The sequence below is a fragment of the Notothenia coriiceps genome, unplaced genomic scaffold (genome assembly GCF_000735185.1).
Source record: "Notothenia coriiceps isolate Sejong01 unplaced genomic scaffold, NC01 NC01_scaffold00037246, whole genome shotgun sequence".
NCBI classification, from domain to species: domain Eukaryota; kingdom Metazoa; phylum Chordata; class Actinopteri; order Perciformes; family Nototheniidae; genus Notothenia; species Notothenia coriiceps.
The window spans coordinates 26,827,349-26,846,435 of NW_011369947.1; the positions used below are offsets into that span (position 1 = coordinate 26,827,349).

At 40.4% G+C, this 19,087-nt stretch overlaps 1 protein-coding gene across 1 annotated transcript in view; it reads right to left on the reverse strand.

Moving 5' to 3' along the window:
- Positions 1-2,666: 2,666 nt before the first annotated feature.
- The window catches only part of lrfn5a (leucine rich repeat and fibronectin type III domain containing 5a), a 29,022-nt gene continuing 12,601 nt past the window's right edge, over positions 2,667-19,087 (reverse strand). The window contains exons 7-8 of the mRNA XM_010795384.1: positions 4,612-4,885; positions 2,667-3,688 (exon numbers count right to left, since the gene is read on the reverse strand). Coding sequence (XP_010793686.1) covers positions 2,777-3,688; positions 4,612-4,885 — 1,186 coding nt within the window. The 3' untranslated portion in view covers positions 2,667-2,776. The remainder of the gene's footprint in view (positions 3,689-4,611; positions 4,886-19,087) is intronic.

The window sequence follows — 19,087 nt, forward strand, 5'->3', positions numbered from 1 at the left end:
CTGATGATGCAGGATGACAGGCACCGACACTTTCCAATAAATTGAGTCACCTCTTTATTATGCAAGACGTCAGTAAACATGAAACAGAGCAGAACTAACAGCAATTCATATGTTTTCACTTTGCTTCAATCCTGGATGTTTTGGTGCTTTAGCAGAAATTAACATTGAAGACATTACCATGTAATATATTTTATGTAGCTGAAAATAGTAACTAATGATGGTAATGTGTATGATGCTGTATCTTCAGATTAAAACTGAGTTATGACTCATGTGCACCATGCTATTTCCTCCATGTGTCACCCTGTAGTGCTGGAATTAAACTAGGTATATTTAATTAAATGAATTTTATGCAACTTTTGATTTTTTACTACATTTTGGAGGTATATATTTTGCGTTTTTCAATCTATTAACTTCTCTTGCTTTTTATGTCTTTCCAAAGCACTCTGAAACTATAATATACAACAATGTTGTCATTTGTATTACATTAATTTGGCTAGTTTGGTTACTATTCAAAGATTTAGATTCTCTATACAAAATGTAAAACAATCAAATGATGATGCATTGCTATCCGGCAGTAAAAATAAAGACACAATTATCCCACCTGCCCATTAAAGGGATGTGCAAATTAATGCATCACTAATTATAATCCAATGATTCATTACACCGTTACAATATTGCTCCATTCTGCATAATGACTACTTTAGTTTGGCAGTAAAAAGGAGAAATATCTTTAAAGAAACTGCCCCTTTGAACTATCGCTACAGTTTTTCTTGCCCGCCAATCAGGGCACACCAGGCTTTTCCAGAGGTCTTAAAGGAACAGTCGCCAAAACAAAGCATTTCAGACGGAGGGTGAAGCTGATATTTTCAGACGGACACTACGAGGAAAAGAGTATTTTCCTGAATATGGAACCCTGTACACATGTTCTTGTAGGAACCCAAAATAAAAGTGTAAAGCCCAAACACGAGCAACTATGTCCCCTTTAAGTATATTTTCCTTTCTGCACTGTTCTTACTTTTTAACTTTTTTTTGTAATACTATGATGGTTTAAGACACACACTGTATCTTCAGCAGCATGTCTCCTTTAAATAGAAGGAAAAGCAGTTCATTTATAAGACTATCGTTTTAAAAGAGAAAAAGTCCTGCCTCTTGTCACCTAGCTTCTATTTCAATAACTACTGCTACTGTTCTACACGTTAAAGTTTGATTATCTCAATATTTCAACATATCCCATTAGTCTTCGTCATTGTCAAGGCCTCGTGGGAGCACTTTTTCTGAATTGTCACACTCTGAAATGAGAGATGTTTGGAAAATAAGACTCTATAGTAAATTAACAGCCTAACAATGTGTCTGACTGATAAATAAAAATACATTACTGTCAACTTTGGCTAGAGTCACAGCAATCTTTGCACACAAATAGTATCATGAAGACTTTTCTGTCGGATGGGGGCCACAGGGGGACAATATGTCTGTGTGTGTTTGTGTGTAAGTCCAGGGTTTCTGACAGAACACTTTCGCATCAAATCACAGAAAAGAGGAATGAAAATGGGAAACTTCAAGGGTTTTAATTAGAAACTACCACCCGTCTGTTGTGATTTGCAAGGGGGAAATTGTTTGTTCCGATTGAAATGGTGCAATAATGGGAGGAACAGTTGATGGCACAAACATTGATGAAAGATGAAGAGTGACTGACATCCCATTAATGTTGTGTTTGAATGGAAATATGGAACAATTAAGTACAATTTCAACCGGTATAAAAACATACTTTTCACAGGTCCAGTTTTCATTTTATCCCTTTTTATTTTACACAACATAACAACACAGTACATGTTGTCTTTTTCTGTACAGAAGCTTTCCGGGAGTCTGTGACCAACACAGGCTGTATATACCAATGTCAGTGGAACACTCACAGGGTTTTCATGTTACCTTTTTTTTTTAAATTCTTCCCTTTAAAAAATATCAATTTCACAAGAGGTAAATTCTTCATCTGTTCGTCACAGTTTGTGTCTGTGTATATCTCGAGAAAGGTCTGTACTCCTCGGTAGGTAAGAAAGGCTATGTGTGAAATCTCCTCCTTTTCCGTCCCCTCGGTTCTAATCCCCTCGGTCAGGATCCTCTTGAATCCGGTTGTGTCATCTGTCTGTTGCAAAAGAAGGCACCGACTGCTATTCTCTTGCCACGGTATGGACACACTTCTTGTGTGTGTGTGAACGTGAGAATGGTGTGCTTTGCAGTTCTTGTATAGTTTTTTATTCCTCTTTTTTTTCCTGTAGTAAATCCCTTTTCGTGGTGTTTTCAGATAAGGTGAATGTGAATCGGGAAAATGACGTGGCGAGCGCATTGTCTTGTTTTTGTTTTGTGCTATAAAGTGGAACCGACGAGATTCGAAGACGCTACGAGACAAGGCGACCGGAAAACAGACAGGAATCTTTCAAAGTGAATAAAAAACCTGTAAACTGAGATTTGTGAGTATGAAAATAATACAAATAAAAAAAAAACAGTTCAAAACCTCACCCAGAAACACACAACAAAAGGTTCCAACATGAACACAAACACACTGTACAGACCTAAAACACACATCCTAAACAGCAACACACACACACACACACACACACACACACACACACACACACACACACACACACACACACACACACACACACACACAACAACAAACACCTCTCAACAAATTCAAACCCACTCAACGACCCAAACCTCAGACATACAAAAAATGGAAAAACAAAGTTTATTTCAATGGTTGCTGTCTCTCTCCAGTTCAAACGGTGCTCTCTAGGATCCAGTCCGAGTCGCACCGCCCTTTGTCCGATTCTCCGTCCCCGTCTTTGGGGAGTAGAATCCCGCTCATTGATTGGCTCCTTTTGTTCCGCATTATCCGCCCTATTTTGGGTGGTCCTGCTGCTCCCTGATGGGCGGGGTGAGTCTTTGAGCCTCCGTCACAGAGCGAGTTCCTCCTCCTCGCTCTGCTCCTCCCCAGCTCCTCCGCAGGGAGAGTCAGGTACTTGCTGGAGGCGGAGGCGCCACGGGGGGCCCGGCGCAGGATGGGGGTCTCACTGAACCGGATGGAGGGGACGGGGCTCAGTTTGGCCGGCAGGGTGGGGTAAGGCGAAGGGACGTAAGGAGGCGGGGTTTGGTTGAGCGAGGTGGAGTTGTTGCGGTTGGTGTTGAGGTTCTCCAGAGGGGTGGAGGGCAGGAGAACGGAGGAGGGGGTGGAGTATGCCGAGGGAGGAGGGCGAGGGGAGGGGGATGGTGGGTTTTCAGGGAGGGCCGAGGTGCTGGAACCGCCCGGCTTTCCTGGAGCAGGTTTACGCTTCGGCTTGGGGAGGGTGCCGGTGGTGCCGTTGGGCGACGAGACCCCACCCATGGCCCTCTCCTCACCCCCCTTCTCCTGGTCCTCGGCTGCGGCTGTCGGGCTCCTGGCCGCCCAGGACTGGCTGAGGACCGATGTTGCGGTGGAGCAGTCGGGCAGGGAGGAGTCGGACGACTGAGTTATGGTATCCTTGGCCCCCCTTTTCTTTGAGCCTCCAGAGAGGTCGTCCAACCCGATGGAGCCGTGTTTGGAGGAGCTGGGGGTGATGGTGCATCCCTGAGACTGCTGCCCGTTAGTCTGCGAGTGAACGTTGGTCATCGACAAGGAGACGCCTTTACCGCCCTCACCGGGGTTACACACCTGAGGAAAGCAATGAGGTGTTCATCATTTTTGTTTCATTCCGAAATAGGGACATATCAAGTTTTACGTATAGTTAAACACATTTTAGTTTGTTATTACATGAATGAAATAAGCAGCGGGAGTTCTAGACCAACTCTACTCGGGGTTCCATGCTGGGGCCAGGTATTTTACGAGAGGGGCATTTAATGCACGACAAACGGGACACAGACAGCGTTCAACTATCATTCAAGAACATTTCTGGTTCAGTATAATGTCACAATATCAAGTCACTAGTCATGAGTAAAAAAGAATAATAAAATGATTGTTGTCAGAAACTTGACAATTTAATTAGATGACATAATCGTAAAACAAAATACATTACTGTTGACTTGGCTCATGTCAGAGCAATCTTTGCTGCAACACTATCACAAATAGTATTATCATATACTTTTTATTTCGGAGGGGGGCCACAGGGGGGAGTCAAAGCTCATTGTTACACTGGCCCCTGTTGCCCCCCCCCCAGAACCGCTAATGTAAACAAGCAGGAAATGTCCTAGTAGGCATTTTTCTAAACATACAAGCTGCAAAAACTTTAATGTCTAAATTCTGCAGGATGAAATAGCAATGGAAGCTAAATCTTGGGTCAGTTTTATAACCTATTACTATATTTTATTTCTATCAATTTGAATTTCAGGGGTTAGGGGGGCTTCCACAAAAAGTCAATAATACACGATAAATAAGTATAGAAACATACGTAGCGAGTATTCCACGGTAGTTATCTTATCTCAAAGAGAAGTGATCTGCTTGCTAATAAGCAGCAGACCAGGCCGGGACAGCAGGCCACCATGTGACAACGCCACTCGCTCCTGTAATGAAAATCTCTCTCCTCTCATTCTCTGTCCTTTCTGAGCAGAGGGGATTAACAGAGACAGACAGAGACCCACCTTGTAGCGTATCATCAGGATGATGATGAAGACGAGCACCGAGGCTACGATTATCCCTCCGATGATGATGATCATGGTGCCGCCGAGGAACTGAGACTGCATGAAATGACACCTCATGTACTCCGACTCGGTGGAGAACTGAACGCAGCCCACCACGCGCGTCGCCGTCAGGGAGGTGATGATGTCATCATAGATGGCCAGCACGCAGAGGTCGTACTGCGTCCCCGCCGCCAGGTTGTTAACCAGGAAGTTCTTGCTGGATGGGGGGATCATTCTGTGGTAAAACAGAGCGACGGGGAGGGAGGGGGAGACAGGAAATAAAGACGTTTTAATGATTGTCTTTTTTCCATTATTTACCAATTCCTGCATACATCGTTAGACAATGTGGACGTTAAAACAAACACAATAGAGTCATTCATTAACACAACTTTCAAAATGACAGGGATAAGTAGGAGGAGATGGCATGTAAGAAAAGTATTGTTTGTTGTACGACTGATATCTTGTGTTTTAGATTTGTCCCTACTTTCTCAGTTTTGTAGTATTGTTTGATTGGGAATTCTTAAGGCCACAAGTAGTGCTATAATAGTTTGTGATGAATATTTGTTTAGAACATCTACACGGTCAGCATATGGACGGGGAATATGGAGTTCTACATCCAAGGAATAGGGATTATGTTTGATTGCATCTTTTTATAAACAGCGGCAGACACAAACGTTGAGTCTTAGAGAGGATCAACAGCCCTTTGAGGAAGAACAATGTACACATCACATTACGGAGATGAATCCACTGGTAAGTTAATGTTTGGATTACCACTTGGACCAATCATGTTATTCCAATATGTTTATGTATACGTATGTCATCTATAAGTATCTATAACGTTTTATGTTGATGTTCCTCAACCAAAAACGTTGACATAAGGCTTTCAAGTGGTACTAGCGTAAAGAACGAGCAGTTGTGTGAGTAAGCTCTGGAACATTTTCAAGGCTTATATAATGTCCAAAGAAACTTAAAATACCAGAAAAGAGACAATGTAGTTACATTACATTATAAGTTGATATGTTGAACTTGTTAGCAAACAGTTGCTTATTCAAACAGCCAGCTAAAATATGTAGTAATATTAGCATTATTATTTAATTTGTGTTCGGTCCTCCTGATAAATATACTGTAGGTCCAATATTCTTTCTCCATTTAGCTCTGCTTTGGTCTCCACCAACACCTTAGGCAAGTCTGGCTCCTTAACTTCTATTGTTCCAGTGCTACCATCACATTTTTCTGACTTGTGTTTTGTTCTGAGAAGGTGGCATAGGCATACGGTTTTTTTTTTGGAACTTGAAGTTAGAATAAAGTGAAGTTGCAGGCTCAAAAACAACGCTAAAAAATCCAAGTAGGGTTATAATGCCTTTGTCACTTCTAATGTCGCTTGCACTAACCTGCTTAAAAAAACTTTTTACTTTGTATAGATACATTATTGTGTAACGGTACGAGTACAGGCAGGACAACATTCTTTAGCATGTGATGATAGCAAACTCAAATGCAACCTCCATAATGCATTTACCTTCTGCTTTGTTACTAAAGTTCTAAAACTATTATATATACAGTATATGATGTTATTATATCTTTATAAATAAAATACTTGAAAGGGAATTAAGAATGCTAATTGTAAAGAATGAATGCACTCAGCTCTCCTGTGTGCAGCTAGGTACTGAATCCTCAAAAACTAAAAAGTTATCAGTGGAACAGGACACTTAAGATGATTTATTATTGCACGGATCAGAAGAGATGACCTTCCTTTCCCAAATCTTTCTTGCTAAGGTTTCACAATAAAACATACCGGGGTAATAGTTTTCAGCTTACATTGAAAAAAAAACAGATATTCTCGTCGACACTTCCGAAGGTACTTTGCCACTTTGACTGAAGTTGGTAATTCTTCACTGGACACATTGACTAGAGGATTTGCACATTTGTCCTTCAGTTTCGCTTAAAGGCCGTGTCAGCTTTCCTGGGTTTGCTCATTAAAATGCTAATGATATTCCTCGGTCAAAGCAACAAGGGTGGCTAGTTCACAGCTCGCGGCCTTGTGTGCACCGAGAGGAGCAGAGTGCTGTTTCGGCCAGGTGAAGCATCTGGGTTTAAGCTGGAGTTAAGTGAAGGTTAGGAGATATGGTGAGCTTTAATGGTTAGCATTAAGAGCTAGGGAATACATGTGGCGGTAGGTCATTAGTGAGCCCTCTGGAATAACAGCACAAGGCTGTAGAGTGTGTGTGTGTGTGTGTGTGTGTGTGTGTGTGTGTGTGTGTGTGTGTGTGTGTGTGTGTGTGTGTGTGTGTGTGTGTGTGTGTGTGTGTGTGTGTAAGCATCTATATGACCCTATGAATACTAATCGGACCATCTGAACGCCGGCTGACCATGAGTGTCCTCCTCTTTGCTCCTCTTGATGTTGTCATCACTAGGGTGGTGAGCACACTCACAATGCCATTATTTCTGTGTTGGGACACAGAAAGTGACATTGAAGTGTGCAGGTTAATGATTGGAGCGAAAGTCGCTGGCTACTACAAGCTCTGATACAAGCAGCTACATTTGTATACACATACATACACTGACAGAGATTCATTTCCCTATTATTGCCGTGGCCTTGGGCGTCATTTGTGTGTTTGGATGTGTGTGTGGTTGTGTGTTACATTAGCCAGCAAAGCATTTATATCTGTGAAATAATGTGTTTGTTTTTCATGCCTCGGCTTTCATCATCTTTTTTTCTTGCAGGCTTTAACGCCGTCACGTTCTAACACAGATACCGATGTTAAGCACCTCATCAATACTGTATGTCTCTAGGATATAAAAGAGGAAGATACAGTTGATATTTTGACATACTGTATTGGAGAGAGACTTATGCCACTACTGTATAAACAAGTGGATTTTCTTTTGGTTTTGGTTCATATTCATTTGTATCATTATCCTCAGTTAAATTAAAGTTTGACTTCAAAACTAAATGGCAACCTCCGGGTCTGAGAAATGAAGCCAACGTGGTAGTGTATTTAACCATTTGTTCTAAGGCCAGCAGCAGGCGACTCCACTGGTTGGAAACATAAGTCTAGTTGTGTAGAAGTCTACAAGAAAATGACCTTACTTGATTAATTGCCTCAGTAAATATTTTTCAATTGAATGACTGATCTCAATTCATAAATTCAAGCTTTCTTTTGTACAGAAAGATGTTCATTCATAGATAGAATAGGAGGGATGGGGGTGTTGTTTGGTGCCTTGCTCAAGGGCACCACGGCAGGGCCCAGGAGGTGAACTGGGACCTCTCCAAGTAGCAGTCCACACTCCATATTTTAGGTCTGGTCGGGGACTTGAATAGGCGACCCTACGGCTCACGGTCCGAGCCACTACTGACTGAGCCACTGCCGGACGTAAACTATAGTAACACAATTATATATTATGGTTAATGTTATAAACAAGAATAATAAGTATATAGAGAGGCTTAATGCTGTTTACAGGTTTATGTGTATAGAAAGTTGAATCATATTTATTATGTTTAAGGCAGCTGTCAAAAAGTGGCTGGGTTGTCTTTGTGGATAGACAGTCACTTCAAGACTCCCTTCACTTCAGATGTGCTCCTAACTTATATAGGAATATCAGGGGAAATGCCATGTCTTCAATATATTTGCCATAATTAACAACAATTGTCATGTTTAGGATTATGTTTTTTTATCCATGGACAATTTTAATTGGTTTACAAGGAAATTCGATTTTTCTTTAGTGAAATCAGCAAAAGATAATATATTTTAGATCAATCTTACGTCATCTGTATTAAAGTGAAGCTAGACAATTGTGATTTAAAACAGTAAGAGGGCAAGTTACAAAACAAAACTGTTTAATTTCAATAACAGTGCCGCAATTATGCACCTTGCTCTATTGATTGTTTGCTACTTTGTCATGTATCTGCAGACATGAAAAAAATTCTTAGAAACCTTCGCTGCTAACAAACCATTAGCTACATGACTCCATCTGGACACATCCCAACTAGTTTCTAAACAACATCCATCCAACCAGACGCTCCGGCCAATGACGCTCACATTGCACAGTTGGTTTTCATAGTGAGCGTGTAAGCTGAGCTGTCGTCATTTATAATTCATTCATGCAAGGAACAATAGATATATTGATAATGTGTGTTTGGACCCTGTTTTGCTGAGTTCACAAATGCATTTAAATGCAAATCACAGTTTTTTTTTGTCTTGCATACGATTATGTCTTGACTGTGTGCGAGCCGTCAGCATTGTGAACCCATCCAAACTGACTCATTCATTGTGGCTAATTTCTTTGTGTGAGAGCTGGATCTTGCTGCCAGTGTCTGAAGCCCTACAGTGGGCAGATGATTGCCTTGGCCGCGACTATTACACTAATCTATCTACTCTGCTCTGCCAAGCCCTCAGCCCAGGGCGCCTCTGAGTGTGTTAGTGTGTATGTGGTTCCGGGTTTCATTACGCTTTCATTACAAGAGAGAAAGTGTTCGTGGTCCTCTATGAGTATGCATTTGTGTATTTATGTCTATATGTCTGCAGTATGTTCATATATGTGTGTGTGTGTCTGCAGTATGTACATATATGTGTGTATGAGAGTTCCATTACAGTAATCTTTTCCTCCCATGACTTCCTCTTCCCAGTGGCTGTCACTGTGTCTGGCTCTCTGCCAGCGCTCACCACAGATACAGCAATGCACGCTGGTAAATCCTACCGCGAATGAGCGTGCACGGATGTGAGCGTGCACGTTAATCAACTTAACCTCACTCCAGCCAGAGACAAAGCCAGGAGGACAATGCGATCTCCATTAGCCGCTCTCATCTTTTTGACTCCAGACAAATGATTGCCGCCGCACACGGAACAGTGAACTATGATACCAGATTGTTCTATTTTCAGTCCATTTCACTTGATTAAATACTGGACAAAGGCTGCAGGCCACAAACACGCATTATTCCAGGAGAAGGAAGGGAGAAGAAAAGGCATCCAAAGCTCTGAATCAACACACATGCTTCCAGGTCGGGCTGGAGCCGTGTGATAAGACAGGGGGGGGGGGGAATAACTGGGCTCCCAGGGAACCAGAGCCCCGCAGGACGACATGTGACAGCCATGTTTTTCAATGATATTCAGCGACATGGGCTAGCTCATTAGTGGTTTCATGTAGCTGTGGGGGTATATTGTTTTGTGTGGTTTGGAAGCTGTCCAGTTTTGAGTTTTTTTTGAGTTTTCTGACACTGCCTAGTCATTAGCAGCGCTCATCCGTCAGCTATTTTATCTCTTTAGATAAAGAGGCTTATTAGTTCTAGCCACATTTGAGTCATCTTAAGTCTTCAGTTAATTTTTGTGAAGGACAACTTATTTGAGCTTGCAGTCAAAGAGTCAATTTACTGTAAATGTAATCCTGTGCCAAATTTCAACTTTGAAGTTATCAGATTGTATTGAACATTTCAGTCAATCTCCTTTTACATAAGACTTTATTGTTATTTTCAAGAATCTAAGAGCATCCTCCTGACTGTGCTCATTAGTCAGTAGCACCTGCCTGAATCTGTGCCGCACATGATTCAAAGATAACGTTTTCTCAAATCAAACACCAACCCACTGAAAACAAAGCTGTTTCAGCTGTTACATTTTCTTGGTAAATAGAGAGAGGAGCATTACATTGTGTAAATGTGAGCTCCTGGAGTATACATACTCTTATAAGTGGTGTTTGAACGGAAAACATTGTAAAATGCACAGCAGTGTTCCAGAATGTGGGTCATAGATATCTGAAAGGAGGGTGTCCAATTATTTCAGAAAAGTGCTTCTGGCTAAAGCCTCCCCGTGCTACTGCAATGCAAACGAGTCCAAATGAAATAGCCCGGAACACGGAGACTTTGTCAGATAAACAAAACAGCACATAGAAGCAGATATGTGTTTAAAAGAACTTTTCTTTACACTGCACTTTTTAAACATGTGTTATCCACACATTCCTATCCCGTTCTATTATATAATGCATAAGATAAGGCTGTGTTGCACCAACAAGGAAGTATTTTACAAATATGATTCAAACCATTAAATGATGTAGCAATAAACTTTGAAACTAGCCTAACATAAAAGATTACATTTGAATGTCTCTTCAAACATCAGTTTTGTTTTTAGAGGAAATCTAGATTAAATTAAATTCAGTTGCACTAATTTAAAAATGATGTCCAGTATTAACTTAACTTCTTAACTTGAGGTGGTTTAAATAGTTTGAGACAAAATAATCAAGTTCTTAAAGAACAGATACAAGCTAACAGTGTTTTATACTGCTAATAAATTGCTCTAAAGTTACCAGTTAATCGCAGAAACTAGTATCTTGATTAGGGATGCACCGAATATTCGGCCACCGAAAATTATCGGCCGAAAATGGTTAAAAAGTATCAAAAAAAAAATATCACCGAATGTCAGAGAACAGGGTTACGTTGATCATACTCCGCATATTTGTCCGGGTGTTTTGATTTCAAGAGGTGGAGTAATCCCGAAGTGGTGAAAGTCTTTGCAGTTACACCCCCTCGAGAAATGTCAGCTGAACACGTTTTACAAATCGCAATCGGCGCCTCTCTCTCTGATATTTTTAAATATCTCCAACCGGCAGACATGTTGGCTGTGAGCTAGCCGCGAGCATGGCTGTCGTGAGCATGGCTGTCGCGATCAAGCGCCGTGCTTATCGCCGCGTTTTGATTACGTCATCACAACAACACGTTAGGTTACCAAACTTATAGGTGCATTTGTTGATGTTGAAGGCCTGGCTGTTACAGTCTTTATTTACATTATTTTGTTGTAGGCCTACTGGCCTAGATGTTTATGCAGNACGCCGGGATCCGGAGTCATGGATGATCCTGCGGTCCTGTTTCATGGATCGCGAGTCCTGGATCTTGAGTCGTGGCTGTGGTCCTGGATCATAAGTCCTGGATGGATATCCTCGTGGATTCATCTTCCTATTATACACACATGCATTTCCAAACATTTGGACTACCTATGTTGCAAATGTATTATCTTTTCAATTTACACACGGCATCTATTGCACGTCTGTCCGTCCTGGGAGAGGGATCCCTCCTCTGTTGCTCTCCCTGAGGTTTCTCCCATTTTTCCCTTTAAACTGTGGGTTTTCTCTGGAATCTTTCCTTGTACGATGTGAGGGTCTAAGGACAGAGGGTGTCGTATTGTCATACTGATATTCTGTACAAACTGTGAAGTCCACTGAGACAAATGTAACATTTGTGATATTGGGCTATATAAATAAACATTGATTGATTGATTGATTGATGGATAGTAGACTAAAAGCTTTAGGAATCCAAACTATAACATATAGTATATATCTCAGGCCCACCTCGGTCGATGTTGATGATTGACACCTCTTTTGAACTGTTAGAGCCAATGGAATCGAGAAAGAAGTGGTGAATTGGTGAATGAGTGATGCGCAGCCAGAATGCCCAAAACCGGAAGCTGGGTTGTAGCTCTAATGGTGCTAAAAGCAGCTAATATGAAATCTCCATTTTTGATAAAAATGGAATGATGGATTATCAGCAATCATTTCAAAGTGACAGACACATTGGATTAACCTATGGATTAACCTTCAGCAGCATTTTTATCGTTTTAATGCCATTGAACACAACTTTTGATCAGAACAATAGCAAAGGTGAGACAATGTCCCGTTTTTGCTCCGTAAAGCTACGTCGTGTGATGTCCCCTGCCCCAGTTTTGAACGCACAGTGATGATACTAATAGCCCTATAATCTGTGGAATCTCAATTTGCTAGCTGATATCTTGTTGGTGCAGATCCGATAAGTAATAAAGTATTTCTACCGTGAGTTCTGTGCTAAGTGTGTTAGAATCTTTTCGCTCAGAGCTCATTTAGACGCTTCTTGTGAGACTTGTGTTTTGTTTCGGTAAAAAAGATTCATATTGTGAGTTAGCTGAGTTTCTTCCCGTTAAGTGGGTATTACACATTCATAGGTTATTAAATGTTAAGAAGCCCAGAGACACAGTTTTGTGAAAAACAAGCCTGCAGGGCTTAACAGGTTAAGGAGGAAATTGTCTGTCAACGCTTATGTAAAGCCCTTTGAATTGTCTTTGTGTCTGAAATGTGCTATATAGATTGACCCTTACACGTTGTTCAAAATCCCAATAATAAATAGCATTTCTTTATTTTGTTTGTATTTGGATTAAATGAGCAACTCTTTATTGATTCAAATCTTTAATTGTGGTTTACATTAATAAACTTGAATTAACAGAACGTTGTTTACATTTTCTTTCATGCGACAATCTACAATGCGCTTGATTTCTAACCTGGATTAAGTTATTGCAAACCTAAAGTTTTCCAAAACTCTGATGATTTATGTTGTATTAAATCAATCCATATTGGTACAACCCAACTTAAATGGCAACAAGTTACATATCTTTCCAATTCAACATAAATGTTTCCTTGTTAGCTCTCTCAACAATTAAACAAACAACAACCCACCACTAAGGCACAAACAACAACCCACCACTAAGGCACAAACAACAACCCACCACTAAGACACAAACAACAACCCACCACTAAGACACAAACAACAACCCACCACTAAGGCACAAACAACAACCCACCACTAGGGCACAAACAACAACCCACCACTAAGGCACATCAAACCAAATTAAGCAAAGAGTGGAGGATTAATGGTAGTTCGACTCCTACCCCATTACTGTTGACCCCCGGCCTAATGTGGCTTTCACAGCAGATGGCACCCTGCCATGCTAATAGATCTGAGGCTAAACATTGCAGAAGCTAACTTATTATCTTCTTTTCACAGCGCGTAATGCCCCTGATGCCTGAGCTAATGGTTAACAAGCACCCACACAGCTTGCAGTCAGAGGTGGAGAGGGATTTGAGCCCAGGCCAGGTGGGCTGTGCTCACACCTCCCCATCCATTTGTATTCATTAACCGTGTTCAGAGTCAGATAAAGCTAGTATTAGCCACAGAGCTAGCACACATTTTAATTAATGTAGCAATTGATAGGAACAATGGTTGGCAATAACATCCAGAAGATCAGGATTATATTTCCCCACTAAATATAGTGAACACTTGAAATGTGTATTCTAATCAATGTCGTAATATTACAGTTCCCACTTAAACACATTTTGTTTAAGAGAGGAGCAGCATTATCTTAAAACTGGCATTATTGTCACTTGCTCAAAATCCTCCTTAAAATAACTGAAAGGAACAATTGCTCTGCTCCTTTGTGGTAATAATGTGTTTCTCTTCTCAATGAACAGATATGGCAAGTTTTGTTTTTAAGGTTACATGCAAATCATAACTTTGAAATTAGATTCATGAATATAAGTGTGCTAAGGCATGGAATGAATCATAATAAATCAGTCATTATTATGTGATATTTATTGGTGTTTCTTTCTGTCAGCCATTTATACTGAGTCAAATGTCCTTGTAAGTTTTGTCCATATTTTGAAATCCTGTTTTTTTAATCAAATATGAGTTGACCAAAAGTCTGGGCATTTTAGTGTTACATTAAGAAAACCAGAAATGGTTTAATTTCATTTGGATGGAGTTTATTCTTTTTTTGAGTCTTTACTCTGTAAAGCACTTGCATCCTGCATGAAATGTGCTATATAAATAAAGTGTATTTGTATTATTACATAACATTACAGATTTCGACATCAAATCATTATCTGGTTAAAGAATTTAAAAGCAGCTTCTCAGTGTATCTAGACTTTGGTCTAATGTTATCAATGTAAGGAAAACTTCCAGACATGGACGTGTTCTGATTTCTATTAACAACTAACACAATTCAGATTTCTTAGGCCTTATACTGTCTTTAAAACTATTTTAGAACAATGAGAGCTGTACAGACAATAACACTTTTTAAAACGTTAACTTAGTTGGAAAGTGACTGAGTGTTTCTGACTGTGCCCGTTGTGAGTTGTTGCCCTTGTCTTCATAAAGAGTGGTTTAGTGATGTATTCTTTTAGGCTGATCATGGAGGTTTGGATTTTGGAATATTGCAATAAAAAAAGCAGGACAATCTCCACACATTGACACCAATGTTGTGATTTTTGAAGTGTAAATGGAATCATGAAAAGTAAAAATATGTTTGTTGGCGCATAACCACCACTTATCTAAAGGCAGCTAATACTTGTTGTGATGACGTTATAGTCTGATTTAGTGAATTGTTAGCAAGATTAAGACACATAGAGGCTTTACACATTATTTACTGACGTAAATGCTAACTCATTTCTGGGTTTTAGGACTCTTTTCTGCACCACTCTATTCTGCTCATCACAAGGAAGAGAAAGTATCATTGAAGACATTACAGTCTATACAATCTTTACACTTCTTTGCATATATTTTGTGAAAACATTTTGGTAATTTCTTCTTTTGAAACTAAACTTGAGTGTTCATTTTTTGCATGCTGATTCAGTAAGTGTTTAACTGTTGCATCATTGTCTTAGTCATGCAAAATTGTCCATGACAGATATAGTCATAGTTTTCCTCCACAGAATGATGACCAGTCTGTTATGTTCTCTTGCAGAAGACAACGAGTGTTTCACTATGGTCAACTCTTAATTCCTACACGTAAGGAAACGGCTCACCTCTTAGTGAGATCTGGTTACTGCTGAGCTCAGTGCAAACTGCAGAGTACACGTCAAAGTGCCGTGCAGCCGTCCCAGATGTGGGGAATACGTTTCAGCACCATCTGCAGACGGGTGTGGACCTCCATCTGCCGAGCTCAGCTCCATTCCTCCAATTCAGCTGAGTCATTTAGATTTATCTTAAATGCTGTGGTCAACACTTTCCAAACTGCCGGTTTAGTTTTTTACATTTTTACTTTCTTTTTTGTTTTGAATCTCTTTATATCTTACTCGGGTAATTGCTAATATAAGTTTCCTGGCTTTCTTTTTTTTCTTACTACTTGACTTTCTTCCATCCTTTCTGTTAGTTCTTCCCTCTTCTTTTTTAGTTCATTTAGTTGCACTCATACTTTTTCCACCCTTCCTCCTGTTGTCACCCTTCATCTTACCAGTGTCTTTATTATTTTAATATACACCTGCTTTTGTCCAATCTCGTTTTTACCCATTGATCCTCTTAAGTCTTCTTCTATGGTCTTTCTCCCCATACTCCCTGTTGCTCTCATTATTTCCTTTCTGCCAACCTCTTTTTGCTCCGTTTGCTCCTTTTTTAAATTCCTTCAGCTTCCTCTGTCCCTCCCTTCACATCTCCACCCTTTCTTTCCCCCCATCCCTTTGAACACTCACTCACATCTTCTTTATGTTCTGATCATATCCTACTTACCCTCCTTCCCTACTCCCTGCCTTTTTTCACTCTTCCCATCAGAATCATCTTTATTGCTGTGGTAGTTCCCTTTATATAACATGTCCCTGTTTGAAGCCCCTTGGACTACCTACGACAATAACACTGTTACTGCGATAAGTTTATGGTCCTATAAAAACACAATTGGAACATTACGGCGGGATAAAGGCGGTTGTTTTGTCACGCCTTAAGCACAGCTGAGCAAGGTGTTACACCTGGGCCGCAGGGACCATAGGCGGGGACAAACTACTTTCTGCTAAGGAGGGGGATAAAAGGGGAGATTATGCCTTTTTAAAAGCCTGGATTCACCTCCCATCCCCTGCTGTGTAGCCTCATAAGAAAAGCTTGCCACACAATTTGCTTGATGTGTAGTTTTCATGGCAAATGGCATCCAGCCCCTGTAGCTCGATGGATCTGCTGGAGTGGAAAACAGCCACTGAATTGACAACAGGCAGACGACGAGGGTGGAGGGAGAATGGGTTTTGTAAGTGTTCTTAAGCAACTTAGTGAATGCCAAAGTGGAGTTTGTGCCTCTTAAAAAAAAAAGATTGCCTTGGCTCTGAAAGATATATTGAAGCCTTTCATGTTTGTATACTCTGAGTGGTTGAAGTATATTCTACAGTACCGCAGCCTTAATACATTAGGGCTTGTGTTTATAGATGGATGTTGGTGTTTTTGACTCATCTTTAAACATCAGCTTAGTTTAGCTTTTAGCTCTAATGCTAACATCATTCTTTTTCCTGATGAACATGTTTCTCCAAAATGGGATATATCTTTGTCATCGATTCCCCTTCCAAGGGACGACATATCTTAGCCAGAACTACAGCTATCGGTGAAGATGTGTTCATTTTACATTTCTTTATACTGCTACACACAGGCCCAGCTTTTTATTATTATTGCTTCTATTGCAACTTTTATTATTGCTTACTGGCCACATCTGAGTATAGATGCAAACATGTTTAAATTAGACAACTCTTTACCTAATGCAATCAATACAATAAAAAATAGAAGACTATTGGTTTCCAAGCTGAGGGTCGAGACGGTCAAATATGATAAAGGGATACTCAAATTCTTTCCCGGGGAACACGTTTTGCAAATTGAACAAACATCTATGGCCCAGACCTCTGCTAAGTGGGCGATGGGGGATCCTCCCCTGGCATTATAAAAAAAGAGGTCATTATGAAGTAGGGAATAGTCGGCGTGCCATCTGGCACCGTATTGGGTCCACATGATAAGCTGCGTATCACTGACTTAGAGGGTATCGGTAGGAAATAAAACGTTATGTTATACTTCTTTCTTAGAAAATACACTACTCTTAAAGTTATGCCTTCCATACAGTAGTAACAAATACACAATTACCCTTTATTTGAGCTGCTCTCAACTCAGACACACAACCTGTGACAATAGACTATAGGTGCTGGGTTGTATAAAAGTATCGCCTTGACATATAATTATGTTGGAACCACTTTTTTCGATACATATATTCCTTATTAAAAAGCAGTATTTTGTATGTCTTTCTTACTCTGTTCAGGGCACATACCAGCATTAGTATCATCATCATTTTAATTGAATCTTTGACTAAACAATACATCTTATTATCCTATAATTTGTGAATTAATTATTTCAATTATCCCAGCGTGGCTTGCATTCATCCAAACTCTTAATTAAGAGTAATAATTGGCTCCACTTCTGAATAAGAGCCCATTGTGCTTTGTGGCAATTTTACGGTCGTCTTGTCTATTCTGGCTGTGAGTTTATGCTCATCATCCACGCCGCTGTGGATCGTTCAATTAAACCAGTGAGGTGTAAAACTGCATGTGCCTCTGTGCTGTGAGAGGTCATCTGTAAAAGGTCAGAACATTATTCTGACATCAGCTTTTCCTTGACCCGGCCTTACAATAAGGGGTTAACAGCTGAGACTTGGATAAAGGCTTTGTGCATGACTCAATTTTGTTCCTTACAGTTTGCATTAAAGAAGGAAAGGAAAAGAGACACCAAAGTCCCATGGATTCACAACAAATATGTGTTTTGTTTTTGGTAGGCATGTCGTATTGGTTACAAGCAAAGCCATTCATTCCTGAAAATCAAACTAAAGGCCTTTATTTAAAACACAAGATAGATTTGTCTCAAACATACTCACATTTGGTATATAATTGCTACTGTGATTGTTTGCCCCACCCTTGTTGTTGCCACCTGTGTCCCATTAACTCTTCTATTAATACTCCTTGTCTCCCTTTGTCCTGTGCCAGTTTGTTTTGTTCCATGTTATGCCAAGAGCCAGTGTTTTCAAGCCAAAAACCTTTGTGTTTTTTTCCTAAAACCAAGTCTTTGTGTCACGTTCCTAACTCAACGTGCATGTTAGAGAACAAAAGCAGAACCACATTCATCTTTTTTGTTGGGTACCTAATAACAGGCATTTTGGATTTGATACTACTTGCTTACTTCTTACATTGTTCTAGTTTTATTTAATGAAGATATTTATAAGGGTCTGCTTGCACTATTTTGAGATTATATTATCATTATCAAATGATCATTATACCGCATCAAAGGCATACAAAAGTTCCTAAATTAACATAATATTGTTTGTCGCAAATATTTCTGGGACACTATACTGTCCTAAAGAAGTCCAACAAGCCTGACCAGAATTGCTGAGTTTGTGTGGGGGTTTGCTGTGTGTCCGGCTGGGTTGCAGTTCTTCCTCCGGAATATAAATACAATACTTAAGCAGGAGCAGTGGTGTTAAAACAGCAGTACTGCATCAGTAAACATTTGGCCTCCTCAAGTGTCCTTGAGCGAGACACTGAATCCCTGTCAGCTCCGGGAGAGATGTTCTGCAGCTGACCCTGACCTCAGGGGGGGGCTTCTCTGCAGGGATCAATACAGCATCAACTGTTACATTTTTAGATCTGCTGCCTATTGCATGTGTAGGAGGTTAACATCGCCCGGAGGATGTGCCTGTACCGACTCTAAACCACTACTTCCTTACCCATCTGTTTTCACATCGCCAAACTCACAGTATAAAGGGAAGATACTGATGCACCATTATGTGGAGCAGGTGGGGAGTAGAAAAGCAGAAATGTCATTGTGCGGCAAATCAATAAGCTCTCATTGAACCTGAAAAGTCAGTGCCCTGTC